Here is a 27,943-nt window from a genome sequence, read left to right as displayed (position 1 = left end):
AGCCATGTAAGAGTAATGGAAATACGTGCAAATACATTACTGGAGTTTATTTACAGCCTTCATCTCCCCATTTGTGCAGCCCTTTGCCATTGTTTAATCGTTTCGAAGATGCACGATTTTGCATCTCTTTGTATCCCTGATATTGGGATACTGACCCAGTATCAATGGTAATACGTACGCAAACCACCTTCAGACACGTCCTCTAAGACTGAGGAAGCACCAACATCACAGCATCAGCCAACGGAGACCAAGTCCACACCTGGAGAGGGCGAACCACACTGGAGAACAGTGTCAAGTTGGCTGACAAACACTGCAGGGACACAGAGCTTGCACTGAAACCAGGAACTGTGTCCTCACAATGTGTCCGAAGAAATGAAAATGGTAGTGATGCTTTCGTTTAAGTGGTAGTAAACCTTGAATGGGTGGTATAGTAAGTATCAAATTAGGAATTTAAATCAGGCCATCCATGTTGTATTGATTGTTATTCAAAGTTCACCATCCGTACTCTCTTTACAATACGGTCAGTTCAGCTATGCTAGGTCACAGCTGCGGATTTGCCCACTTTCATTTGCCTTCACCGATGTCACTGTCGCTGTCACTGTCACTGGTCAGTGAAGTTAGGTCTCCCAGGGCTTCTCTGTGAGGAAAAAAAACTGGAAGGTTACAACTGCAATTCAGTCTTGGGGGAGAGAGACTCTGCAGCTGCATTCAACTATAAGGACAAGGGAAAAGGTTCCAAGAGCCACATCTATAGGCCTCTGACTCCTATGACAAATAAAATAGCAGCTAAATTTAACACACACTGACTGTGCAAAGAAGAAAATTCAGGAGGCAGAAAGCTATAAGCAGTGAACGGGTAGATGGACAAACAGTCTGGTATCACTTTCCTTTATGGTATTGGTGCAGGACTTACTTTTGTTCCTGGCTGATTGCAAAGTCAGCCATCACTCTCTGGGCGAGGCCTTCACAGACAGGCAAGCTGAAGGCACTGGCCAGCTTCACTATCTCAATGGCCTGGGCAGGGTTGTTGGATGCTTTTGCACTGTCCATAAACTCATCCAGCAACTCATTTCTGTAAAAGAAAGGCAAAATGTCAACACTCCCCAACGAAACCCCTCAAAGATTTATGTGCAAAATCTACCGTTTTATAAAGTTGAGTCATGAAATCCTCAACAGTAGTTCTGGAGGTAAAGTTACATGAAGTCTAACTTTAAAGAGCCAAAGGGATCATGAACATTGGTCCAGTATGCCATCATTGAGGATCTATTCGGTGTCTTGCCAGTGTGTTACAATCACTGAGCACAGACTAAAAACAGTGCTTGTTTCAGGATGCCCTAGATGGTGGGAGCAATTGTGCATTTTCTTGTCTATCAGAATGCTGAGGCAGGTGAAAAAATTCCAATTAGCCCATGGTAAGAGTTAAGACCCTGCAGTTAATTCTAGGATGTACCCAGGCAGGCCTGTTAACTTCAACTTACCCAGGGATCTTATTATGCTTCCTGAAAAGCCCCAACATTTTCCTATTCAAGAGGAGACAGGAGCAAGATTATAAATGCAAGTAGAACACATGGCGATCAGATGACCATAGCTCTTCTCCTCCCAGTGCTAGCCCCTGAAGACATATGTCTGTGAGTTCTGCTCGCTCCCAGCCCTGTCTTCACATCAAAATCACCTTGGGTGCTTCAACATCCTCCTCCAAACTTCACATATGTACATGTCAAGTTTCCCAGGCAAATGTGATCTGCCAGTGTTCAGAATTGCTGGGGTCTATCCTCTTCTAGAGGATCACTCCAGTCCACCCAGGGAAGGAATACATCCCGTGGGCAGTTGGAAGAGAGGGATGCAAGAGAGAATGATCTCTTTCCTCTCTTAAAATCCAGAATGAGATCAGTGTCCTAGAATTATGTTGTGAAGAGCAGGCTCAGATTGAGGCATCAGTCTCCTGTAAGTGCTCACCAGCATCCTGCCACATGCAGGACAAAGGAGAAACACATACATTCAGCTCCCATGACTCAGCTGAGGTCCGTACCCCTGCGCCAATCATCATAGCCTGATTCGTAACGAGTGTCAACCTGAGTTAACAAACTTGAGCGCCAAATGTTTCGGTCACTAGCAGTGTAGTAGGCCGCGTGTGTGATTCACACTCCCAAGACCAGTGTAGGCGGTAAAGCCTTCCTTTACCAGCTTTTCCTAAACATAGTGAACAGCCACATTTGGGGCTGGCAATCCTATGTTCAAATTAAGTTACTCTCCCGTGTTGAAAAAGCCATATACATGTACTCCACTTACTGTTAGAATACACATTTCTCTCCAGAACAAAATGTAGCAACACCACCTAACTATGACCACTCCTACAAAGTATTCTTTTGTTGACTTCTCTGCTTTTGGAAAAAGGAACGCATGTTAAGTTTCTATCCACAAATACTAAAAATGAGTATGTGAATGAAGTGCTGATGAACACACAGAAGTGACACAGACCAAAGATGGTTCTTGTTAAGGCCATGTTTATAAATGCCAGTTTCCTGAAGTCCAAATGCACAACCCGCATTTTAAGCAGGGAGGTAGGGCCACTACACCCAAGTGAAACACTTGGATAAACCAAATGCCTAAAACGTTTTCAAAAATATTCTTTGATCACTCTATTTAACTGAACAGACAAGTGACTTACTTGCCCGTGAATACAGAAAACAGGTCAGAAAGAGAAAATTAGCCTATTAAACCATGTCCTTTCTTAAATATACTGTATACACTTATACTGGTCTTCTTCCTAAAGTTCCCTTTTCAGTTGGTATTTGCAGTTCCCAGAGAAAACACACTATGTAGAAAACTCATTTGTCTTCTGATTACACATCATACAGATGAGAAAAACTCTAGTGACCAGGGCAAATGTTCTCTGAGATCCAAGTACAAATGGCTTCTTATGCTTTTGGTATTGTACTCACCAGGCTTCCTGGGTCCTCCCTCCCCTTAAAAAGAGGACAGCTATATAGTTCAGAGGGTTGGCTGGCCAATCAGGAGCAGTCTGTCTGGCATCTTGGCTCTCATAAGTAGATCTGATATCGGCAGCACAGTCAGCAAACGCCACCTGAAGCTGAGAGGCTCTAAGAATCAGCAGAATTGCCTAACTGGTTTTATGAGAATCTAAGTTCAGGAGACTCCACTGAAGCGTTAACATTTTTGAGCAATCCATTTTACCACTGGACCACATCACATGTATGGTACACAAGTAACAAAGTGAAGAAAAAAGAACGCACCCTGCCCTGCTCTGGGGTAAATAATTTGCAAATTGGCCACATCTTTCAAAAAGAACATGTTTTCTTTTCAGAGAGGAACTTAAAAAAAAAAAAAAAAAAGCTATTGTCAGGGCAGAAAGAAACTATTTTCATGTTGTTTACTTTGGACCAGAGAAATGAGATGACTTTAGAAGAGATTCTGCTAATGGTTGGGTATGTTTAGATGTAGACTTTAAATCTGGGTTTAGATGGCAGAACTCTCCAGGTTTCCCTAGATGAGACCACGGAAATTACCTTTACAGGGTCCTCTGAGAATATACTGGTCAGTACACATCTGATTACTGTAAACTAACTTGAATTTGGACATACCCTACCTCTGTTGGGTGCCGATCCCTTGCCATGAGCATCAGAATCTCTTCTTTCAGGGCATTGCGAAAACTGTGACCATATTCTTTACTGTCTGCAAACAGAAAGGAACATAATGAGAAGTGATTACTGTCATATAATACCAAAACTCTTTGGCAGACCTTTGTCCACCATTGTAGTTTCTGGTGGGTAAAAAAAAGTTGCTGACACTCTTTCCTCCAGGACACCACTAGGATAATTCATGGTAAGAACAGAAGGAGCAGTGGAAGCCAGTAACCTGCTCCCAAGTCAAGTGTGAACCACAGCATATGCACTACTCTTGAGCAGCTACCAACTCCGTGTGATGTAAGACACTTTTTTTTTACAGCACTTGGTGATCAGTGGTATTTTATAACAGGTAACAACCACTTAAGCAATCCTGTGAAGTAGGGCAGGGCTCTAGTCTCAGTGTTCAGACATGGAAACTTGAAGCTGACAGGAACTCATGCTGTAATCACAGTCCCCTAACAGAGGACACACAGCATCTTCTGCAGCCAATTTATACACAGAAACCCACAACCATGCCTACTTCTTAGAAATTCAAGTGGCTTCTTAACAACTGAGTCACAACGATGCAGCATGATACAGAGGAGTAACACAGAACCTAGACTTTGTGGATTACGTTTCTGGACCTGAATTTAAATCTAGGGCGTGCCATGTAATCAGCGATGATCTTCCGTCATGTCACACAACAAATGCACAGCTCTACCATTCCTGTCACGAAGGAATGGATTTAAGTCACTTTCAGTACATTTTTACTCGTGCAGTGCAACATGAGCCAGTGGACCATGAAGCAGACTTCAACTTACATATATATTCAATTTAGTGACAAATGGAAGTTTCCGTCCCTAACAATATTAACACGTTTGTTAATCAAAATGTAGGACGATGAAATGAGATGGGCCTGGACGTACAAGCTGAAACCAACCTTTCCAAATCTGAGGAATCACTTCTAGCCGGTTGGCCACATCCAGTGCTTGGAGAAGATCTATCAACGTTTGGGAACGGGGAAAGAATACCTGATTAAGAGAAATACAAATGTATTTTTAAAGTATTAACCAGCAAAGATACCCACAAGCACATCCACAGTAATAAGTAATGAATCATCTTACTGAAGGTATCAGGTCCTTATACCACTTCAAAGTGACATCAATTTGTTCCATTAGACAAAGCAAACTGAAGAACTTGGAACTGTAACGGTGAGAAAAGGTGTGTTTTAGTCTCAGAGCGTTAACAGCAGAAGATTAAATTACAGCATTGTTACGTGATGACATCTTACACAGAATTTAAAATCAACTTGTAAGTAACAAACAATTTCAAGTTACATGGGACAATACTTGAGCCAGGGGATGCTAACTATGCTTTCTGGACTTCCTGATCAACACTTTCTTCTGCACAACTAGCCATTCATGACTGCCTCCTCAGCGTGCTCAGCTCCCAGGGAGTGGTCTGCCACATTCACTTTCAAAGCACGCAGTGTGAAGCAAGGAGATGGACACACAGAAGACAATCACCACACAACTATTAACAGGCTGCCTCCTTCAGTTCTTGTTTTTATCTACCTGAAGTCAAACTCCTCTAAGGAGTCTCTTTGGGCTTCATCTCTGTATCTTCGTCTTTAAACAAGAGGCTGCGCTGAAATGTTTAGGGACCTACCCTGCCAGATATTCAAAAACATAAAACAGGCCATGGAGGAAAAAGACACGTGGGTTTGAAGCGTTACAAAGAAAAATATCCTAAAAGATCCACACCTGACATCTCAGTCTGGCAAATCAGTTTTACCACTGCTTCAATTTCCAAGTGCTCAATTAACATGTACCATTAAGTTAGGGGCATGCTGCCTGCAGACATGACATAGGAGGGCTACCAAGAGTCTCCTACTTGCAGAAATGACTGATGGTTGCTTTTTAAAGAGGCTCCAATAATGCAAAGGGATACATTTCTAACACACTTACTAATAGAAATTACGCCGGTGATCTGGTCCAATGAATTTCCAGTTGTCTCCGGTGTTTAAAAGGCCATGTACTTGGTAAGCAAGTTCTAGATCTCTGAGAACTGAGCACTGAAAATTTGCAAGCAGTAAGCATCACTCTGAGATTTATCAACCAAATAGTGGCTCATTACATTAAAAAGTGTAGTTACTTATGGAAATATTTATGCTGATTCAATTTATTACTGGTTGACAGCAAATGAGTTGTAAGACTGAAGGGAAAAAATGAAACCAAACTCCCCAATTCCATGAAAATTAAAAATTTTTTTAATGTTCATATGTTATATTATATAGCATATACACATACACATACAATATTATTATGTAAAAAGGGAAGAGGCAGAGAGAGGGAGAGTAAGAATCCCAAGCAGGCTCTAAGCTATCAGTGCAGAGCCCAACACGGGGCTCATTCTCACAAACTGTGAGATCATGACCTAAGTCAAAACCAGGAGTCAGATGCTTAACAGAAGGAGCTACCCAGGCGCCTCACAAAATGATTTTGTCTAGTGATTACACCTTTAGAAATCAATCCTATGAAAACACTTGATCATGTGCATCAAAACAGATGGAGTGCTCACTCCAGCATCACTGTATTTGCAAAAAACCCATGAAGTAACTCCAAAACCCACTCATAGGAGAAGAGTTAAGTAAACTGTAGTCCCTCCCGCCTAGAAATACTATGTTGCTATCAGCAAACAAAATACCATGGAAATGTATCTGGCTGTGTATGTCTGAACACCTAACGAAAAAACCTGCAAGGATACACACTAAACTTTTAGAAAGCATTATCCTTAGGGAACAGGATGTGCTAATCCACGTCCGCTGATTAGCATAAAATGAAAAACCAGAATTCAAAACAACCATCATCAATTTAAAAGGCCATCAATAGGAAAATATGAAATACCCTGAAACCTTATCTGAACAGAGGTGTGAAAAAAAAAACAATGTATACAACAAAGGGTAGAGGTGCTATGTGAGTTAGTATAGAATTTAAGAAGAAAAAAAATCAGAATCTAAGACATAAACAGAAAACTCAGGAAGTGAAAATAATCAGGGAAAAGCCCCTCCCCCTCACCTTCCAACCCCAGTTACAGATGAATTTAAGAAGTGGATAAAGGAAAGCAAAAAATAAGAAGCAGTACTTACAACTCTCATGGCTGACTGAAAAAACATATCTGAAAATCAAAGTTCACAAAGTCTTGGTTACAATGGATAAAATATATTTTTAAGTGAGCAGCATTAATAAAAACCCTAGTGACCCAACTGTCAATGTGTAAGTTAAACCTGAAGGAATAAAAACCATAGGGGGATGTATACAGCAACGTGCCACACGTTTTGGCTTCCTCAGAATAACCACCCGTAAGGTAACTAAGCTAAGTTAAACCTGTCCTCTGGGACGCATGGGGGGCTCAGATGGTTAAGTGTCAGACTGGCTCAGTCATGATGCTAAGTCTGAGCCCAGCACTGGGCTCCTCACTGACAGTGTGAAGCCTACTTGGGAGTCTCTCTTTCTCTCTCTCTCTCTGCCTCCCCCCCAAAATAAATAAACACACTTTAAATTAAACGCTGTCCTCACCACAAGGCCTCTAAATCACTGACAAGAAAATAGGCTGTCTCACACAAGCGATTCTGTGCATACCGTCATCTGGGTCCTTCGGGGAAAATTTCTTTCCTTTTAATTCATTCATAATATCGTAGATTATGAGGGATGATCCTTTTGAAGGGTTTTCTGCAGAATACAAAAGCACACAGGTCTTATTAGGACTCTCCTTCTATACCACTAGCAACCACACAGCACCTGGCACAAAGGGCCACACTTGCTCCTCTGCCCTAGCACATGGCACGGTGTACGGCTGGCAGGGGCACGTGCTTGCTAAAGGAGAAGTTCACAGTACAGGGTGCAACTCTCCGATCTGGGACAGTCACAGGTCTTTGTCTATGTGCTCCCAGCGGAGACTTTCCCTTCCTCCTCAATCTTGTCTCAAACTTGACTTTCACTGAAACGGGAAACACACAACCTCACCAAGACTGCCTACTTAGAAAAACAAACTTTTTTTTTTTGCCAGTAATCATTTGTGCTTTTAAGTATAATCAAGATGAAAAAGCCAAGAAAAAACAGTAGAAATAACGGACATAGGCTATCCTTTTACAATCACATGAACTGAGTGGTACTAATAGGTCAGAAAACGCATCTACACAATTCCCAAACATATCCCACTATTCATCCAAATCTGTTCCCTACCTTATCCACACAAGTGAATATGTAGTTTTAATGGTGGTACAGGTGCACTTCTACAATTTCCTCAAGCATGTTTCCATTTGCTAGCATTCCTAATCATTTTATTGGTTACATAATAATTTTATATGTATCCTTTAATTTTTTAGGCTTTCTCCTTTGAACAAACATCGAAAAATTATTCCTGCAAGTAGCCAGTTTACATACGTGTAAGACAAGCTGGCCCCCTTCCCCTGTGTCTGCCCCTCTGTTCCCAGGTGTTCCACCACAGACTCTGGTTAGCAACTGAACCCCAAGTGATGTGTGATGGTACAGACAAATCCGACAGGGTCTGGGGTCAGAAACACTAGTTTCACTACAGTGTCGCCAAGGTTGAGTAAAATTTTAGAAGATACGATTATTGTGGAAACTACCTATTTCCAAGATAAAGTCAATTACTCTTCCTCTCACCCTAAAAGATAAAAATCTTCCCCACAGGTGGTGTGGATCTTGTAAAATTAGCCCACCAAAACACAATCAAGTTTTCCTCTGTTGTTTTATAAAGTCCATCTCAGGAGAGAAAGACTAGAATGGTCATTTCTGAACCCAGGGGTTCTTTCTCAAGTTGGGGCGGGGCAAACGAGAACCCACAGCCTGTGATGGCCTATTATGTGCCTTCCAGTACAAGACCCTGTGCACAGTTTACTTAATCATCATAGCCTGACAGCATTTATCAGGATAGGTATCCAGGGCCTTCTGGCATAGCTGGGAGACGACAGGTAAAATTTCAACTCAGGTATGGAACAGCAATGGCCAACAACTCCCCGTAAAAACGGACATGTTCTCTTGCTGCATCACTGAATACAGGAGCCAGCAGTCACATGGGGCTACCTAGTACTAATGCAAGAAAGGAATCTTAATTTTAATGAAATAAACAAGCGTGGCTACTGGCTATTTTACTGGAAGGCACAGCTCTACAGAGGCAAAAGAACTCCAGACTAACACACCTTCTGACCATTTTTAATTGCACATCAACACTGTTAGTACATTTAATGTACTAATAACATTTCCCCTCCAGCTCAAGTTTTATGTAACAAACAAGGTTACTTCCTTCAAGAATAACTTTTTGCTAAGGCTATAGGATACTGTAATTTGTGAGTTCTCTATTCTTAAACCATATGCAGTGAAGGTAGCCCACAACAATTAATCACATAAACATAAAGGAGCTGGGTCAACTTTCTACAAAAGTTAATACATACTATGTATAACGTCATACATACCATGTTGATAAAACAGCTGAATAATATAGTGGTATGTTGCAAGTGAGGGTTCTCAAATTACCAGGTGGATAGAAAAAAGTAAGAAATAAGTCAGACACAAATATCCAAAATACAGCTTCCTGAGGCACAGTTAACTAAAAACACACTGATTTTGGTATTTAAATAAAAGGTGATGCATTTCAAACAAACAAAAAGATGCATTTCTATTCCTCTGAAGATATTTCCTAGCTCATTTGATTAACGTTAACGTTTGATTAGCGTCATTTGATTAAAGTGAGAAACACTTTTAGAAAGTCTTGACACATATTAACTAAAATGTTATAGCTAATGTACTTTGTACTAGGATTCTTTATTCAAGAGCACTAAAGCATACTAAAGTGAACAGGTCCCCAGCAACCTTTCATAATTACTGAAAACTAGGGTTGCCTAGGTGGCTCAGTCAGTTAACAGTCTTGACTCTTGATTCCAGCTCAGGTCATGATGTCAAGGTTGTGAGATCAAAACCTGCATTGGGCTCCATGATGACAGCATGGAGCATGCAAGCATGGAGGCTGCTTGGGATTCTCTCTCTGCTCTCCCATTCTCAAAATAAATAAATTAATTAAAAAAAATTTTATTGAAAACTACATAATACAATAGCACATTTGGGTTCAAATACCTAATTATGCTAGTTAACTAGTTAACTCAAGTGAACAATTCTCCCCAGAGTAAAGAAATCCACAGAAAACTACCTAAAATATTAAAAGAATACTGTAGTTTGCTATAAAGAACATGAAGATAACGGAGCTCCCGCCGTTAATAAATACATGTAATTAAATGTACCAAATGGGGGAACGGAAATTCTCAACATATTACACACACAGCAAAAAGAGTTTAGTGTCTATTTTTGCTTGTTTGGATCTAAGATCTCTGGTCAGCATCGTCCCAGTCTCCAGAGGAGGACATGAGGGCACATACTCACCTATTCCGATGGCTTTCATTTCACGAAAGGTCTGTAAGGCCGGCAATCTTCCAAATGAATAAAATCTTCGGAGGCATTTCAGAATGGTATTAAATGTCTGTAGATTTGGTTTCACCTTCTGGGCGGCCATTTCTTTCAGCAGCTCCTAGATAAATCCAAGTGTTAAGTCTTGTTTATGCCTGGGTAGGTAATTTGTCCAATAAACCAATATTACACACTAAAAAATAATTTGATTCTCTGGCTAGATCTAAAGTAATTTAATAAATATATTCCTAATTTAAGAATTATCTATTAGTTAGCAGGGCCAGTGACTTTGCCTTTTAGAGAACTCACTCTATTCAGTCACCGCACCTCGCTTGATCAAGGTGTCCAACTGTCTTCGCCCCCTGCCTCATAAAGCAAAAGCGTAGACTAGAATGAACCGGGCTGTTTTCCTTTTTTAAATGAACAGTATGGTATAAAAACAAAAACATTTTTATCCCTAATACAACCCAAGTAAGTTTTTTCAAACTTACCAGATACAAATGTTTCAGGAAATATGCATTATGTTTGTAATAAAAAAAACCACATACTATGAGAAATAAAGCAACAGAGGTGTTTGTGAATTCTAGCCATCGACTCTGCGTCTAATATCTTTTTCTTCTCACATATAAGACACAGTTATTTAAACTACAGGGTTGCTAGGAGGGCATAAACAAGTAACCGCTGAGTACCCAGCAGAGCAGTATCTGCCATGAAAATGCTCAATCTCTACCCCCTGTATTTCTAGGAAAGGATACTTTAGGCGTATTAGGAGACAAAATGACGGTTTCCCCTTACCAGTATCTTATTCCATTTGTCCTCCAATTTCTCATTCATGCTCAATGCTGTTGCCTCAATCAATGCATTGAAGGTGTACACATCAGCTGTAAAACAGGAAAACCACCTTAACAAAATTTGGGTTCAAGACTTATGCCTAAATAGCTTAGTTTAAGGCAAAGCAGTAATGCACATATGGCTCCTGGCTCGTTACCCTGTGCTCACAAAATGAGACACTCTCTCCCTTCTCTGGAACTCTCCTCCTGCTTTTACCACTAATACCACAAGGTTAAAAGTGAGCCCATGATTGAGGCAAGATGCAAAAATTTCATGGATTCAAAGATCTACAGACTTCTAAGGGAAGAAAAGGAAGGAGGGAGGGAAATTCTCCAAACACACTTACCATGGAGTCTGTTGTTTAGTAATTCAGTGTACAAGTTTAATGCCTGCACAAGAGCTCGGTGCTGGAAGACAGTAAGGATAAAACTTAAATATCATCCAACTTGTTTACTTAAGAAACAGTTGCAATGTCTACTGTTTTAGGGCTTGGGATACAGTAATAAACAAAACAAAACAAAGTCTCAGTTCTCATGAAGTTCATACTCTACTGCCTGGCAATTTTGCTTCCCAGGTGACATTTGGTAATTCTTGGAGATACTTCTAGTTATCACAACTGGGGGCTGGGGAGGATGCAGTACTGACATGCCCTGGGTAGAGAACAGGGAAGTATTAAACATTCTACAATGCACAGGAGAGCCCCCAAGACAACAAATTTTCTGGCCCAGTGAACAATAGTTCTGAGAGTAAAAATTCCTGACTTAGTGGAAATTAAAGACAATAGTACAGAAATAAATACATGTTACCTTCACCATTCCTCGGATCATTGTGCAGTAGGAATGTGAGTTTTTCTCTGGCATTAGAGCAAAGATTCTCTCAGCATTGTTTTTTGCCCTAGACACAGGAAGAAGAGTCAACCAGGGAAACTGGAAAAACCAACAGCTACCACAATTTACTGAGTTTACAATGTTCCAAGCACTGTGCCAAGCACTTTATACACATAAAATTCTTACCACCACGTGCATGAAAGACATGGTTATCATTCTGAAAAATGGGAAAAACTGAGGCTCCAAAACCTCAAGTTGTCCACGGCTTGGCAGGTTAAGTGACAGAACCAGAACTTTTACAAAAAAGTAATATATACTCACAACACTAAACAAAAAAGCCAACTGTGCAAAGAGTACACAGTGAAGTTTCCCCACACTCCTTCAACCATATACAATTCCCCAGAGGCAACCACAGGCAAGTAGTTTCTCCAGAATCTATTGTATTCTAGCATGTGTACATGTCACACCCTGGCGTATCTACTCTCCTTCTTCCTTTAAAAACACAAATAGGGGCGCCTGGGTGACTCAGTTGGTTAAGCGTCCGACTTCGGCTCAGGTCATGATCTCGCAGTCCGTGGGTTCGAGCCCTGCGTCGGGCTCTGTGCTGACAGCTCAGAGCCTGGAGCCTGTTTCAGATTCTGTGTCTCCCTCTCTCTCTGACCCTCCCCCGTTCATGCTCTGTCTCTGTCTCAAAAATAAATAAACGTTAAAAAAAAATTTTTTTTTAAAACAAATAAATGAAAAAAGATAATCCATGTTATACAGACTATGCTGTACCTTGATTCTGTCTCTTACAAATAGGTCCTGGAAATCAGAACCAGGATTTGGGCCAGGATGATATACCAAGGTCCATGCTCTTAACTACTATGGAAAATTATTAAAATACCGGATTCTATTTAACACTTCCAAAAAGACTTTTGATATTAATAGTAACTTTCCTCCTCCAGATGTCCCTGTGAAATACTTTTCTTTTACTCAAACATTCCTACTCACTTAAATTTCTCAAATGTTAAATGTTACTCACCTTTTGTTTGGAAATGTTGAGTATTTCTGCTTGCTGACCAGCAATCTTCATTTAGAACTACACTGTTGTGTTATGTGTATTCTTATGTAAACAAATTATCCAATCTTTCAGAGTGACAGGTATATATTGCACAGAAGGACACTGATGAAACTACCCAAGGAACCAATACCATGTAAAGGGGACATGAAGTTAAATGGGTGGGGTGGAGAATGAAGTGTCAACCTCATACTGCTGGTTAGAAGTAAAGATCTTATGAAATGAGGTCTAAACACATAGGAGTACCAATTGTGATATTTATATTGTATGCTAAAAACAAATATCTTAGAAAACCATAGGAGCGTATCTTGAGGGGATGACAGGAAACATTCCATGCACAAATGGAAACCCTACTACAAGGTTTAACGATGGGTAACATACCTCCACGTAACTCCAAATTGACGGCCAGCCTTCTTAGATTTTTCATTATTTTCCTCTATGGCCTCTTCCTGAAATGAACCATCATCAACAGAAATAAAACAAAATATGACAGCAGAATGCATTCTCCTAGCCTAGAATACTTAAAAACAGAAAGGCGAAGGAAACTTTAGAAAAATAAAAGATATACAGATCCAATAGAAGGTGAAGGAAAACTCCAGTAAATGTTCATTTAAAAAACTGATAATTCCTAAAGCGTAAATCAGTTCACTTAGAGATGCAAAGTAAAGCTGGCCCTTAAAGCAAGAAATGACAGGCTGGAGAAGAGATAAAGTCATTACCCTGTACAGCCTAGCCCAGAGAGAGAAAGTGGAAAGCCAAACAACAGAGCCTGGCTTGATCTGGCTGTATCTGGCTTGGCCCACATAGAAATATTGTTCATTAGGTAAAAGCAAGAAAGGACATGTCTGGGTATGGGATCTAATGTCTAACACTAATCCAACACAAGCTAAGATTCTTTTTAAAGACTAGTAACGTCACGTCCTTGATTTATAAACCCCACTCTTGGTGACGCTGCTGTATTGTGAGGCAGGCTGGGCTGGCCCTGTGCAGGTCCACACCACCTCTACAGTTGGGGCAAGGGGGGCAGAGGGCCAGCCAGGCCAGGGAGCCTAGGAGAAGAGACTCTAGAAGTCAGTGTCTGACAGCAACCCTCTGCCTACATGTTTTAAAAGACTTTTTTCTTTTATGTAAATAATGCACATCTGGTGGAGGAAAACTAGACATTTATGGAAAGAAAAGCACTTTTCATTTTCCCCTCATGCATATGGAAATACTTTTATAAAAATGGAATGCTGTCTAGCCTATTTTCTCACTTATCAATGTAAGATCCATCTTTCCACAGCCAAACAGACCTAGTCTTCTCCAACACCACACAATACCACAGTTCAGTCACATGCTAATGGACATCTAGCCTGTGTTCCACATTTTTGCAATTTTAAGTATGAATACATTATAAAAATGAGGTATATAATCTCTGTGCACAGGACCCAGGGGTGCCCTTGGGATCTTTTTCCAGAAGTAAAACTCTTGGGTTGAGAAGTCAGATAGGACTCACTATCAACAGGCCAGCCCTTGGCACAATCCTGTTCTATATACCCCCAGCACATACGCTCACTATATGCCCACATATGTTTGCATTTTTGAGGGGACTGGGATCAGGGGGTCTTTCCCTGTTCCTTACACATCATGTGGTCACTGTACGTAACAGTAAAAGAGGGGCTTCCTAAACATTTCTGGTCAAAGCTTTAGCTGCATGCGGAAGGCAAGGTCAAAATATTTTTAAGAAGGGAACCGAAATTAAAATAATTGTTTAAATATTTCTTCCTCCATACCACTTTTTATCAAAGCTAGTGTACCACATCACATCTCAGAACAAATCTCTACTATCCTAACACATAAGGCATAAGAACTTGCCTCACTTTGACATGAAATTACTACCAAAAGAAATTTTAAGAATCACTGCCAAAAGCCATTACCAATTCTTCTGATTTTTCACTTTGCTGAAAATGATTATCAGCTGAAGGCTCTTGGTCACCATAATAACACAACAAATCCAAGAGACTATTACTTGTTTCCAGAGATACAGTAGTTCCTGTGGGTAGAAGAAAAAGGGGGAAAAAAACTTTAAAACATCAAAGAACTAAAGCTCACTGGATTAAAATTCTTCACTTTCTATAACCTGTGACTTTCTTGCCTACGTATATAGTGGCAACCATCATCCTAAGAATGCATGAGTATGCGCTCCACATCAACTCAAACACCTGGAGTGATGCAGACAGGGACACCATCCCTACTGTGTGATCTGACATGAGAGACTAAAACACAAGACAAAGCCTGACCTTTGTGTGTGCTCACTTATTTTACATACTCGTCTCTCCAGAGAAACTAGCTCATGGTTTTAACTACGGTCTCCAAACTGAACACTCTGCAAATTACTGCCACCTAGTTCCCCTGGTTCAGTTCCATTTTTACAAATGCAAGCAAAACTATTCCGCTTGGATCCAGGCCCTCACTGGAATACCTGCCTAGAAATACTAGCCTAAATGTCCAATAATAGCTTCTAAAAAAACTGTTACTCAAAAACATGCTTTCATCTTGACACTAAGAAAAAAAGGGAAAAAGTATGAAATAGAGTATTTTAAAAGTACCCTCATTTTCCTAAAGAAAATATACTGATATAAAAATGCCCATTAGGAATTTAAAAGTGTAGAAAATAGCAGAGTGGAGAGAACCGAGGCTATGAAGGGTAAATGGATTGGATTTTACTATCTCAGAACTGTATATCCCTGAAAAATTACCTAATAATGTTTCCTTTATAGAATTATTATAAAACACAGCAACTCCTAAGATGTTATAGAATTAAATTAAGCATGTGAAATGCCCAGCAAAGTGTTTGGTACTTATTAGGGGCTTGATAGTAAAACTTCATCTAATCCATCCCATGGCATATTGGCTTGTTCTGTTACTCTGAGCTGTGGGTCTGACACACTGTCTTTACTGAATGTCTGCATGTGCCCATTCCACAGTGTATAAAACTAGAGGAAAACAGGCCTGGGCACTAAGAACTTCACTTACCAGACATTTATCATATTCAACAAGCAGAGAGAAAAGGCTCCCTAAATTATAACGTGCATCAGCAATTCATCCGTACATCCAATGCCACAGCAGGCTACACACCAGAACTCTCAAACACAGCTTTCTGCAAATGTTTCTTGTTGTGTTCAAGAATGTACTGAGCAATTCAACTCAGTTTCGATCTCTTCCATGTCTGGTTGGTTTTTATCCTCAATCACTGAACAACATCCTGAAGCCCATAAACTTACAATGCTGCTGCCTTTGATGTTATTATAGGTACATTCTCCTGGTAGTTTACAAGTCATGCATTCTGGATCTATACCACCAGAGGTTCATCCAGATCAAATTCAGAGAGCCAAAATTTTAGAGACAGAAGTTCTGAGGAACTAAGTGACTTTTCCAAAGCCACAGGGCTAATTAGTGTCAGAGCTAGAATCAATATCCCAATTTAGCGCTTCCTTTTTAAATATTCCTTCCTTATCTGTTTTATGCCTCCATACATAAAGAGTACAAGAAACCTGAATATAATACGTACATGCCAGAAGTTAAAAACAGAAGCCAAGGAAGAATGGCTATACAATTTCCCTACTTGCCAACACAATATAGCCGAAGAGCACAATAAACTAAGTTACAGCTCCATCTCACTTATAATTCAAAAAATAAAGCTAAAGCAGGACTGGAAATATCATTAAACTCTTAAAAACATAAACATCATCAGAGATACTTGTAACTTGTACTCAAAACCAGCACGATCACATAAACCACAGCCCACTTTCAAGCCCATGTTCCTAGAGGTGTTTTAAATGAACTGAGTCACCTGCTTGCAATAGCTGATCGAACATGTCCACCGAAGCTCTGACTTTTTTGAGCTTGATTCTTTCCTTTAAGGCAGCTTCACTTATACCTTCAATCTGAGGTTCAAAGTACTCAGGCATTAAACACTAGGAAAAGAAGATGGCTAATGTTACCACAAACAGCTGAAGGGGAAAGAACTTAGCAGGACTGAACTTTTATCACCAAAACACCAAAATAAAACTTCACCATCCCAATTCATGTTTCATGGACCAGGTACACGTGTACACCTCATAGGAAATATAACTGAATATATATAGGGAATATAGGGAATTATGTAACTGGAAATATAACTGAAAAAAAGTATCAAAGCCCTCCAATACATAAAACAAGATCATTTAGCTATCTCCCAGCTCAGGGAGAATTTTTAAAAGCACCCCAAAATAAATATTTAATCCATATCTGAAGAATCCTGTTTCCAACTTCCCCAACTTCAAGTTGAACCTTTGTCTTCTACTAAAATCACCCTTTCTTCTTTCTTCCCGACCTTGTTTAAAAATGTCAGAGTACTGAGGTGCCTGGGTCGCTCAGTCAGTTGAGTGCCCAACTCTGATTTTGGTTCAGGTCATGATCTCAGGGTCATGGGATCGAGCCCCGTGTTGGACTCCATGCTGAGCAACAGGTCTGCTTAAGATTCTCTTTCTCCCTCTCCCCCACTCGTGGTCTCTCTCTAAAAAAGTAAGTGTCACAGTACACCTGGTTTGCAGAGGCAGAAATCTTTCATCCCTGATGCTTCTTCTACTCTATAAACATTCACTATCACCAAAGTATGTTGGTTGTACCTCACTCACTAGTTTAATACTTCTTGAATGCTGACGATTTCATGCCAGGCATGAAGCTAGGCATTGGAGACACAGAGATGAAAGTAATTCTCTGCCTTTAAGGTTCTCCCAATCTAATGAAAAAAGAAATAATTACAGTGCAATGTGATGGTAAATGATGGGAGATCTCAGAGGTATGAGAGTGCTGCCTGCCAGGGAGGCAGGGACCCATGGAAGGCTTCAAGTCAAAGTGAGCTAATAAGCACAGAAACGTTAACTGCTAGTTAAACACACAGGGGAAAGGTTGGGCCAGGATTTCAGCATTTTTACCTATACAATCGCAATGACCTCCTAATTTGTCACTAGGAGTTGCTGCTGGAGAAGCAGGAGGGTTGTGTGTGGGTGCATGTGTTTAGGGAAGAAAGCTGTTTGGGACAGGAGTCTGAGGTTACTATTTCCACTAATAAACCCAGGAGGGCAGAGGCACATCTGCTCCCCTCACCACTGTGACAACAGCACACAACACACCCTCCACAATGCTCACTCTTTAGGACTACAGAACAAAGAGGTAGTTGGAAATACAATTCAGAGTTCAAAGAAAAAGGCAGAAGGTTTACTCTGAAGAGGAACCAGGACACTACAGTATCAAAGTGGAGGGATCTGGGCCAGATATACAAGAATGGGATGTAAGGGCCACTGAAGCAGGAAGACTGCAGACAGGAATAAGAGAACGGCTGAGCATGGAAACCGAAGATGACGTCAGCGCTTAAGGTGGGGGGGGGGGGGGGGGCATAGAAAAGCTACTGAAGGAAACTGAAAAGGAACGGTCACAGAGATAAAGATCTAAGATTCTGGTGTCACAGTAGCCAAACAGGGAAAACAGGATGGGGAACAAACACATACAGGAGCTTAAAAAAAAAAGATTATTGTGAGCAAAGATAACTGTACTCATCAAAAGACTTCACCCAGGGGCACCTGGGTGTCTCAGTCTGTTGAGAGTCCAACTCTTGGTTTCAGCTCAGGTCACAACCTCACCGTTTGTGAGTTCAAACTCCCTGTTGGGCTCTGCACTGACAATGTCGAGCCTGCTTAGGATTCTTTACTTCTCTCTCTGCCTCTCCCCTGCCTCTCTCTCTTTCAAAATACATAAAAACATAATTAACTAACTAAATACTTCACCTGAATACTGAGGACATTCAAATGGCTACTCAAAAGCAGCTATGAAAACTTGGTTTAACTTATATCTACATAGTATTAACTGAAAAATCACAATTACCTCTCCTTACCGGTATATGAGGTTCAGCTGTGTCCTTCTGAAAATATTTGGGATATGAATTAATAATAAACTTTGCTGCATTCTCTCCAGATTTCTTTGCCAATAAAAATGAACGCTATAAAAAAAAAAAAAAAAAAAGAATCAGATAGAAATTGGCATTTACATGTAACTTTGACTCAAGATCAAAATTACACCCTCAGGAAGAATTATCTACCCCCTCAAAAAAGAATGCAACAATACAAAGAAACCCAAATACAAGTTAAATCACGTACTATTTCTCTGCTACTGAGTGTGACATTTTAGGTCACATCTTATATACAGCTTGCGGAACATAAAACCAGTGCACTGAAACCAAGTAGACTGTTTCAATGCAAAAGAGCCCTGATTATTAAAACCCAAAACCTTTCCACAGCCCATTTCTAAAACTTTTTAAAAAAGTAGTAAGGGATTCAGAAAGTCTATTGAATTACCTATCAGCACCTGTTAACTTTTCAAAAATTTTTACAAATAAGGTAAATTACATACGCGTGCTTCAACCCAAACAAGCAAGATAAAACATAATGCTAGAAAAGCTACATGGAATTACTCACAGATTCCACGGAGGACGTTGGTATGAGATAAGGATCATCCTGAAATGCATAAGGGGCAGCTGTGGAATCCTGTGAAGACACAGAAGTCTCTTTAGCTAGATTTTCATAAAGATCTGGAGGTTTGATGACCACAAACTCTGTAAAAAACAAGTTTTGATTATATATATAACACATGCAGAAGTTTACCTGTGTGTATACAGTGAGAGGAACACTAACACCTATACTGCACTCTCAGCTCTCTAAGACTCGGTTATAATTACATACAACTTGAAGCAAACAATGGCTCAGCCCCCCAGCCCCCCATGACCCCTTAAGATCTGAGGGTGGTCCCAGGAACTACTGCTGTTGTAAACTACAGGTCCTCTGAATTAACTAGCCCGGGCACCAGAGTCAGGCACCAGTTTCCTTCCAAGCACGGCCACTGCCCATCACAGAGTCTGCCCTCCACACAGAAGACGCCTCCAAGCCCTCTTGGAAGGTGCAGCTTCTGTGCGCTGCCGTCCAAGCTCTGTACGCTTCTTTAAACTGCTCTAGGTAGAACCTGGAGCAAAATAATCTCTTCAGTACCACTCACTGAAAACTGCCCCCAAAGTACTTTCTCTATTCTCTCTTCTCCCCTGCAGTCTCCTTTCCTGGGCCTTCTGGGACCTCTGTTCCACAGGAAAACCCTATATCCAGAATCTCTCCTCACGGTGCCCTTGAGGTACTGTCTTACTGACTTGGCCTCTCCAAGGGTGACCCTCCCTGCAGCTCTCAGGGCAAGGCTGCTCACAGCTAGGGCACGGAGGCTATATCTTTTTGGCGTCTCAGCTTCCCGCTGCCCCTTTCAAAACCCATATCACTTCATACTCATTAGAGGCTCATTTCATCTGGTTACACCACTCTACTAACATGAGGCAGTCACGTGAGGGTAAACCAGCGGTAGCAGTTCTAGGTTAGCTGCCCTGGACTACGTACGTACTCCCTGATTATACTCAAACTGGTGCCTAGCTCTGGTTCTGATCCTCCACATCACTCTTCTTAGATTCCTATTTAGGGCCTCTAGTTTTGGTGACACGCTCTAGTTGTTCTAACTTTTACTAGACTTATCCTTCCTATTTACTTCCCAATTTTCCTCCCTCAACATTTTCCAAGTCCTTCACAATCCGTGAAAAACAACTCCACTCTGGCCTTGTAGTTCAGATGACTGGAACCAAATTTAACCCCACACTGCACTTGCCTGAAGCTACACCCTCCTGTCACCTCTATCTCAGTGAACAGTACTGACCATGCTGCAGTTCAAACTGTAGATCCTGTCCCATTACTTCCATTCAACTAACCTATCATCAGATCCAACCAACGCTAGTTCTTTAACATCCCCTTACCTGTCCCTTTATCAACATCCCCTTATCATTCCCTTTAACTGTCCCTTATCCCAACTGTCATGGCCACAGTTCAGTGCTCTCACTCTCTCCCTGTCTAGGAGCTGTGCGAGGAAAGGGTCTCTATTCTTCACCCGGCACAGCACCTGGTCAGCATCACAAGGGTAGAACAGGTGGTTACTGAATGAATACCCTGGACTTCAAGGCCCAAATGCAGACAAATCAGAAAGCTGCACACATAATTCTACAACTTCTTTGATTTGAAGGCCATTTTCATTAAAAAACTGAGAACAGTTGGGAATGCAAGCTGGTACAGCCACTCTGGAGAACAGTATGGAGGTTCCTCAAAAAATTAAAACCAGAACTACCCTACAACCCAGCAATTGCACTGCTAGGTATTTACCCAAAGGATACAGGTGTGCTGTTTTGAAAGGGCACATGCACCCCAATGTTTATAGCAGCGCTATTGACAATAACCAAAGTATGGAAAGAGCCCAAATGTCCACCGAGGGATGAATCAATAAAGAAGATGTGGTACATATATACAATGGAGTATTACTCGGCAATCAAAAAGAATGAAATCTTGCCATTTGCAACTACGTGGATAGAACGGGAGGATATTATGCTAAGTGAAATTAGTCAGAGAAAGACAAAAATCATGACTTCACTCATATGAGGACTTTAAGAGACAAAACAGATGAACATAAGGGAAGGGAAACAAAAGTAATATAAAAACAGGGAAGGGGACAAAACAGAAGAGACTCATAGATATGGAGAACAAACTGAGGGTTGCTGGAGGGGTTGTGGGAAGGGGGATGGGCTAAATGGGTAAGGGGCACTAAGGAATCTATTCCTGAAATCATTGTTCCACTATATGCTAACTAGTTTGGATGTAAACTTAAAAAATTAAAAAATTAAATAAAAAAAAGAAAAAAATACACATAATTACAAAAAAAAAATTGAGAACAGTCTCAAAGGACCATTTCTCTAGTTCACATTTCAAGTGCCTACTTAGGGATAAATGATGCTAGTATGGAGATACAGTAGTATTTTAAAAATTTTTTAATGTTTATTTTTGAGAGAGAGACACAGAGCACAAGCGAGGGAAGGGAAGAGAGAGAGAGGTAGACACAGAATCTGAAACAGGCTCCAGGCTCTGAGCTATTAGCACACAGCCCAATGGGAGCTTAAACTCATGAACTGTGAGATCATGACCTGAGCTGAAGTTGGATGCTTAACCAACTGAGCCACTCAGACACCCCTGGAAATACAGTATTTTAAGAATCCCTTCTGAGAAACTGCTAGGATATATTAGTGCATATTTAGCCCAATACTCCTTAAGTTTACATCTACAATGGAAAACAATCCCGGAAGTCTGTGATAACGGCCTTAAAGAGGATCAGTATCCTCACAGGTATCGTGGTAGCTAATTAATTATTTCAGACATTGTCCCCATAGTTGAAATTAAAAGTATAGTTTCCTGCTAATGAAAAATACAATCAGTAAGTTTCTCAGGGTTGGCAATTTGAGTCCCAAGTTGGGTACACAGATTATGTTCTGAGGCATTTACCAAGGTTTCAGTTTATCTATCAGACTACAAACTCTATTCTTGAATTGTCAAGAGAAAGTTATTGAAAAATATTTCACTAATAACAGCTAGCATTTACTGAGTACTCCTTTGTGCTAGGCACTGTCCTAAATCCTGTCACATGTACTAGCTTATTTCTCACTAAAACCTTGAGGTTTGATGCTATCATTAATCCCCATTTTATAGATATGCATGTGGAAACATCAAGAGATAAAGTAACTTTTTAGTGCAGATCACAAAGCTAACTGCTCAGCTCTGAAACTCCAGGACGCACACGGTCAATCCCTGCATTATTTCTAGCATAGTAGATACACTACTGCTCAAAGCTGGTCGCCAGATCACTTGCATTACAGTATCCCACCCAAACCATCCCCCAGGACCATGCGTTATAGCAAACTCTTCAGGGGATTCAGTTTAAACATTATTGGTCTAAGATAAAAACATGGAATTTGGAGATAAAAGACATGGAACTAGGTCAAGTACTTAACTTCCTAACCAATGTGTAGCCAGTCCCTTTAAGACCTTTAGTTTTGGGGTGATTAGGTGGCTCAGTCAGTTAAGTGTCCAATTCTTAATCTCAGCTCAGGTCATATCTCATGGTTCACGGGATTTAGCCCCTCATCAGGCTCTACACTGACAGCATGGAGTCTGCTTAGGATTCCCTCTCCTTCTTTCTCTGCCTCTCCCACACACGTGCTCTTTCTCTCTAAATAAACTTAAAAACACACGAAAAAACAAACAAAACAAAACCATCCCAAACCTTTAGTTTCCACACCTGTCACATGAAGGGAGTGGATTAGATTATTTCCAATAAACTTTCAAGATTCACAACAGTTTAATCATGAATAATGAAGAGGTATGAATACTAAATGTATAATTAACTGAGTTGGGTACAAAAACCTAAAACTCCTACTTACCCTATTCACTGTGGATGCAAGTGCTTGAAGAACAGCCACTTTATCCCTAAGAACAAGAATCACAAGTTAACCCATGTCAGGATTTTCACACCTACAAAGTGAACAAGTGATTCAATTCTCAGAATGGATTGGCCAGTAAAAAAAGTTCAGGTCTCAACTAAAGCCAGTTCTTATTTCTTAAGATCACTAGAATAACAAGTTAGAAAATGAGAAAACTGGAGCGCCTGGGTGGCTCAGTCGGTTAAGTGTCAGACTTCGGCTCAGGTCATGATCTCACGGTTCATGAGTTCGAGCCCCAGGTAGGGCTCCGTGCTGACAGCTCAGAGCCTGGAGCCTGCTTCACATTCTGTGTCTCCCTCTCTCTCTGCCCACTCGCAGTCCGTCTCTCTCTCAAAATAAATAAACATGAAAAAAAAAAAACTGCCTAGTTCTTTTGTCTAAAGGTGATTAGTACATGTTCCTACTGTACTTTGCCTACCCTTTCTGGCATGGTCCCCCCTACCATCACCAAGGGCTAGCAAGTTCCACCCTCATTTCAAAAAATTCTCTGTATCTATCATGAACCTTGCCTCCTATCCATTTTCTTTCTTTCTTTTTTTTTTTTTTTTGGATTTTATTTTTAAGTTATCTCTACACCCAATGTGTGGCTCAAAATTTTATCTATCCTGAACCGTGCCTCCTGCTATCCGTTCTCCTATGTATGTGTGTGTCTGTGTGTGTTTTTAAAGATTTTAAAGTAATCTCTACACCCAATGTGGGGCTCAAACTCACAATCCCAAGATAGGGTCAAATGCTCTACTGACTGAGTGAGCCAGGAGCCCCATTTTCCTATGCATTCTTATTGCAGTTTTCTGGGCTACTCTTGCCTCTTTTACCTCAATTGGTGGCTCTTAACTCAAGTATATATGAGAATAAATCACAAACTATACTCTGGACTTCCTAAACCAAATTTTCCAAGTTCCATGGAGAACTGTCACATGCAGTCTTGCTGAATTCCCAGATGTTTCTGATGTACTCTTCTGATTTAGAAACTCTCAACTATACAGCCTTTATAAAAATTTCAGGCTAGCTGTCTGCTGTTCTATGGGTAGAGACCCTAACTACTGGAAGAGATTTCAGTGGAATAGACAAATCTAGATAATTTAATTTCAAATTTATTTTTACTCCTGTTACATTTTATATGTTTTATTTCCAAAAAGGAAGAGTAAATTTAGTAAACCAAAAGTTACCTTTCAAAACAAAGTTTAACCTAACATTCATTACAAGTTAGCTATAAAACAACATACAGGAAATTTTATATTACATCAAGACTGAATAATTCCTTGACATATACGATATCACTGGGGTTCTATCCATTTTTTAACATCACATTTATGTAATCTCATGGAGACAAAGACATTCTCTCATGTCTTAGCATTCTCTAACTAAAGCTTTCATTAGACTATATGGCTTACCAAGTGAATACATCGTCATAGCATACTGAACAACAGTAAAAAAAAAAAAAAAAAAAAAAAAAAAAAACACACAAAAAAAATGACATTCAGATTACTCATTAGTTCTCTTTTCAAAAAAGAGTTATTTAAAAAAGCAACCTTAATGAATACATTATCCCTAAAAAATAAATTAAAACATTACAGATTATGATATCAACTTGTGACTCCCTCTTACTCCACTGTGAGTCTGGTATTTGTTTTTTGTTTTTTTATAAGATTTTATTTTTAAGAAATCTCTACACCCAATGTGGAGTTCGAACTTACAAGCCTAAGATCAAGGATCTTTCTAGTGAGGTAAAAAAAAAAAAAAAAAAAAAGCTAAATTCTGCAGTCCACACTATTTTATTTTCCTTCCTTAAAGACCACAAGAGTAATACTTCTGTCCAGTCTCCCAAACATGTAAAACTTTCGTAAAAGAGAAAGAAAAAAAAAAGGAAAGAAATTATTCTAATAACGATGCTCATAATTAACTATTATGTAACTATTAACCCAACTTAGTTCAGGTCTTTTAACCCTATTTAAATTTCACGCCCCATTCATTCACTACCCTCCACCTTCCTCTTTAAGTTCTTTCCAACTCCCAAGTTTTCCTCCCATCAGCTGTTCTGTCCCCCAAAATGCTCTCTCTACTCTCTGTCATTGGCTCCTTACCTTCAAATGTTTTGCACTCAACTCCTTGCTGAATGAACACTGACTGAATACTCACCAAGTTTTCTTTTTTGGAATGACCACTTCTTCGATCCCTTAATTTGAAAAATAAAACAAAGTAAATCAATTTCCCAATACTACCACTACTACTACTACAAATTAGTGCAATAATTTAACATAGAAATGAAATTATTTCAATATATTTTTGTATACCTGTTACATTAGCTCCTTCAATCTTTGGGAGGGTTGCACTTCCAGAATAAAATCTGCAAAAAATAAAAGCCCTGTAACTGGTACTCATTAATGAAGTTCCCACCTCCTTCCACCAATGTGCATTTTGAACCCAAATTTTCCAATTGTCATGGGTCTAAATGACTGCATAATTCATGTCAATGCACACTGAGAAGATATGGCCTGAAGAACATGTTCAAAACCATTACAAAATAGACATATGGATGCAATAATGGTCAACATTTTTAAATCAGGCAATCTTATTAAATAGAATCAGGAAAAAAAAAATCTCAATAACACCTGAACTGAAGCAGCAAATGTGAAATATAAGGGACTTTTTAAAAAAACATTTATTTTATTTTGAGAGAAAGAGCGAGCGAGAGCACATGCTCAAGCTGGGGAGAGGCAGAGAGAGAATCCCAAGGAGGCTCTGTGCTAATAGCACAGAGTCTGATGTGGGGCTGGATGCCACGAACTGTGAGATCATGACCTGAGCCAAACTCAAGGGTTGAACGCTTAACCAACTTAGCTACCCAGGCGCCCCTGAAATATAAGGGACTTTCAACTTTGGGAATCTGAAACACTGAGGTTAAGAGGAACAATTTAACGAGTCCCTGATTTTATACGAACAACACCCTAATAAGACTATCCCACTTGAAGCAATTATGATAAATTATTAAACTAAGATCACCATGGGGGGCGCCTGGGCGGCACAGTCGGTTAAGTGTCCGACTTCAGCCAGGTCACGATCTCGCGGTCCGTGAGTTCGAGCCCCGCGTCAGGCTCTGGGCTGATGGCTCAGAGCCTGGAGCCTGTTTCCGATTCTGTGTCTTCCTCTCTCTCTGCCCCTCCCCCGTTCATGCTCTGTCTCTCTCTGTCCAAAAAATAAATAAACGTTGAAAAAAAAAATTAAAAAAAAAAAAAAGATCACCATGGCCTTTCATCCTACTTCATCCAACAATCAAGAATTTGCCAAATATGTATGTCCTAAATTAAACTTGAAACTGCTATTATTTTTTACACAAAATTTAGAATTACTGACCCATGAGTATTAAAATGTTCTGATCACACTAAGAAATAGTCAAATATCACACAGTAATGGGCACTATTATTGTGTATTCCCTTCCTACATGGGATTGGTACCATTCACAAAATTGCCAAAATGTGATTAAACACAAAGCTACTTCCTCTACTGGAATCTGGTCTCAGGTATCATTCGAAAACAATACTTCTCTGCTGGGGATCAACTTCAGAGGGATAAACTCTCAGAGAGAGTTGGCTATTGCTTTTTCATGAAATTAGGATCTAAGACCACTGTTGTCTTGTGGGTGAAGACAGAGGGAGAGATGCTGCTGTCAGACAAAGGAAATGAGTAGAAAAATGTCAACAGTGGCATTATGAAGAAAAGGACTGCGATTGAGTACGAAGGCTTCCACAGTATCAGGTGGGGCGTTTTCTCTTTTTTGAGCAGAGTTGAGTGAAGGTATCGCATATAAAATGTACACTATAGATTACACATCTCACTTATCTCTCACCGTTTTTCAGTTATTACGAGGTCCACTCTACAAAAAACTTGTCTATTATCCCACTCAAGAAATGGCAAACACGGAATCCAAAATTGGGCTTTTCCCAACTTTCCATTACAAGTTACTCTATTTCCACTACACCACTACTTGTATTTAGTGAAAAGTATTAAATATGTATTCCAAGGTATAACAATCACAGCAACCCAAAGGCTGTACTCAAATCTTTTAGATTTCCCTGCGTTTTTGAAGACCTGGATAATTTCTTAGGCCAATCATCCCCATAACATCCAGCACACAGTGGCCCTCATAAACTGCTTTAATTTGGGAAAAATCTTCAGAGTTCCCCTATTTGGTGAAAATAAAGAAGGACGCATAATTTCCTATTTTTAAAACTTGGGAGGGGTTGCTATAGCACATTCAAACGTAAGCTCCACGACAACAGGGTAAGCCAACCAACCAAGAAGTAACATCGTACCAAAGTAGTCTGGGGCCCTTTTCCAGGACTCCAGCTACCCGCACCTGGTTAAGCACATGGCCGCGAAACCGCGCATGCGCAACCCACTCCATCGTCCCTAGCTCCACAGCTCTTAGGGAAAAGCTGATACAGAGGACGAGGTTGGCCGGGGCGAGGGCGGGGGGGGGTGGCGGTCTTTCTCTTGGGTTTCCCAAGCGTCTCTTACCTGCTGGGGGCCTTTCCACACAGACCCGTCCACTGGCCCGTCAGCGTCAGGCAAAGCTTGCAGCGGACACCGACACAGCGACCCGAAGCTACCGCCGCCATCTTTAGATTTTTTTCGCGTCGCATTCTGGGAAAGCGTGACCTTCAGGATCACCCCATGGCGGGGGCGGGGAATAGCTC

At 40.4% G+C, this 27,943-nt stretch overlaps 1 protein-coding gene and 1 non-coding gene across 3 annotated transcripts; both read right to left on the bottom strand.

Annotated features, from left to right (window-relative positions):
- Positions 1-22: 22 nt before the first annotated feature.
- PTCD3 (pentatricopeptide repeat domain 3) lies at positions 23-27,923 on the bottom strand. Of its 2 annotated transcripts, XM_023251846.2 has the most exons (24): positions 27,765-27,923; positions 25,541-25,593; positions 25,386-25,422; positions 23,187-23,232; positions 19,321-19,389; positions 18,741-18,845; positions 16,659-16,782; positions 14,743-14,858; positions 13,208-13,275; positions 11,746-11,833; positions 11,286-11,346; positions 10,904-10,989; positions 10,085-10,229; positions 9,124-9,174; positions 7,268-7,357; positions 6,775-6,803; positions 5,594-5,700; positions 4,751-4,829; positions 4,567-4,657; positions 3,608-3,693; positions 2,943-3,091; positions 1,479-1,520; positions 914-1,072; positions 23-637 (listed from the first exon to the last, which is right to left on the bottom strand). In XM_023251846.2, the coding sequence occupies exons 1-24, from the start codon at positions 27,887-27,889 to the stop codon at positions 565-567; spliced, it is 2,079 nt and encodes a 692-aa protein (XP_023107614.2). In that variant the 5' UTR covers positions 27,890-27,923; the 3' UTR covers positions 23-564. The 2 variants fall into 2 exon arrangements, with proteins under 2 accessions (XP_023107614.2, XP_023107615.2); XM_023251847.2 differs by lacking the exons at positions 23-637; positions 1,479-1,520 and having other exon boundaries at positions 934-1,072.
- LOC111559984 lies at positions 1,917-2,053 on the bottom strand. The gene has a single exon (XR_002741444.1). It is a non-coding gene; the product is annotated as a small nucleolar RNA SNORD94 (small nucleolar RNA).
- Positions 27,924-27,943: the final 20 nt, after the last annotated feature.

The sequence above is a fragment of the Felis catus genome, chromosome A3 (genome assembly GCF_018350175.1).
Source record: "Felis catus isolate Fca126 chromosome A3, F.catus_Fca126_mat1.0, whole genome shotgun sequence".
Taxonomy (NCBI): domain Eukaryota; kingdom Metazoa; phylum Chordata; class Mammalia; order Carnivora; family Felidae; genus Felis; species Felis catus.
This window is presented reverse-complemented; position numbering and strand designations above follow the sequence as displayed.

What these genes read in the sequence shown, in the direction of transcription:
- PTCD3 (XM_023251846.2), bottom strand. Translation starts at nt 27,889, where the DNA reads ATGCGACGCGAAAAAAATCTAAAGATGGCGGCGGTAGCTTCGGGTCGC. An exon ending in TGTGGAAAGGCCCCCAGCAG is followed by an intron (nt 25,594 to 27,764) that starts GTAAGAGACGCT and finishes TATTTTTTGCAG; the next exon opens with ATTTTATTCTGGAAGTGCAA. An exon ending in AATGAAAGCCATCGGAATAG is followed by an intron (nt 9,175 to 10,084) that starts GTGAGTATGTGC and finishes TGGTAATTTGAG; the next exon opens with AACCCTCACTTGCAACATAC.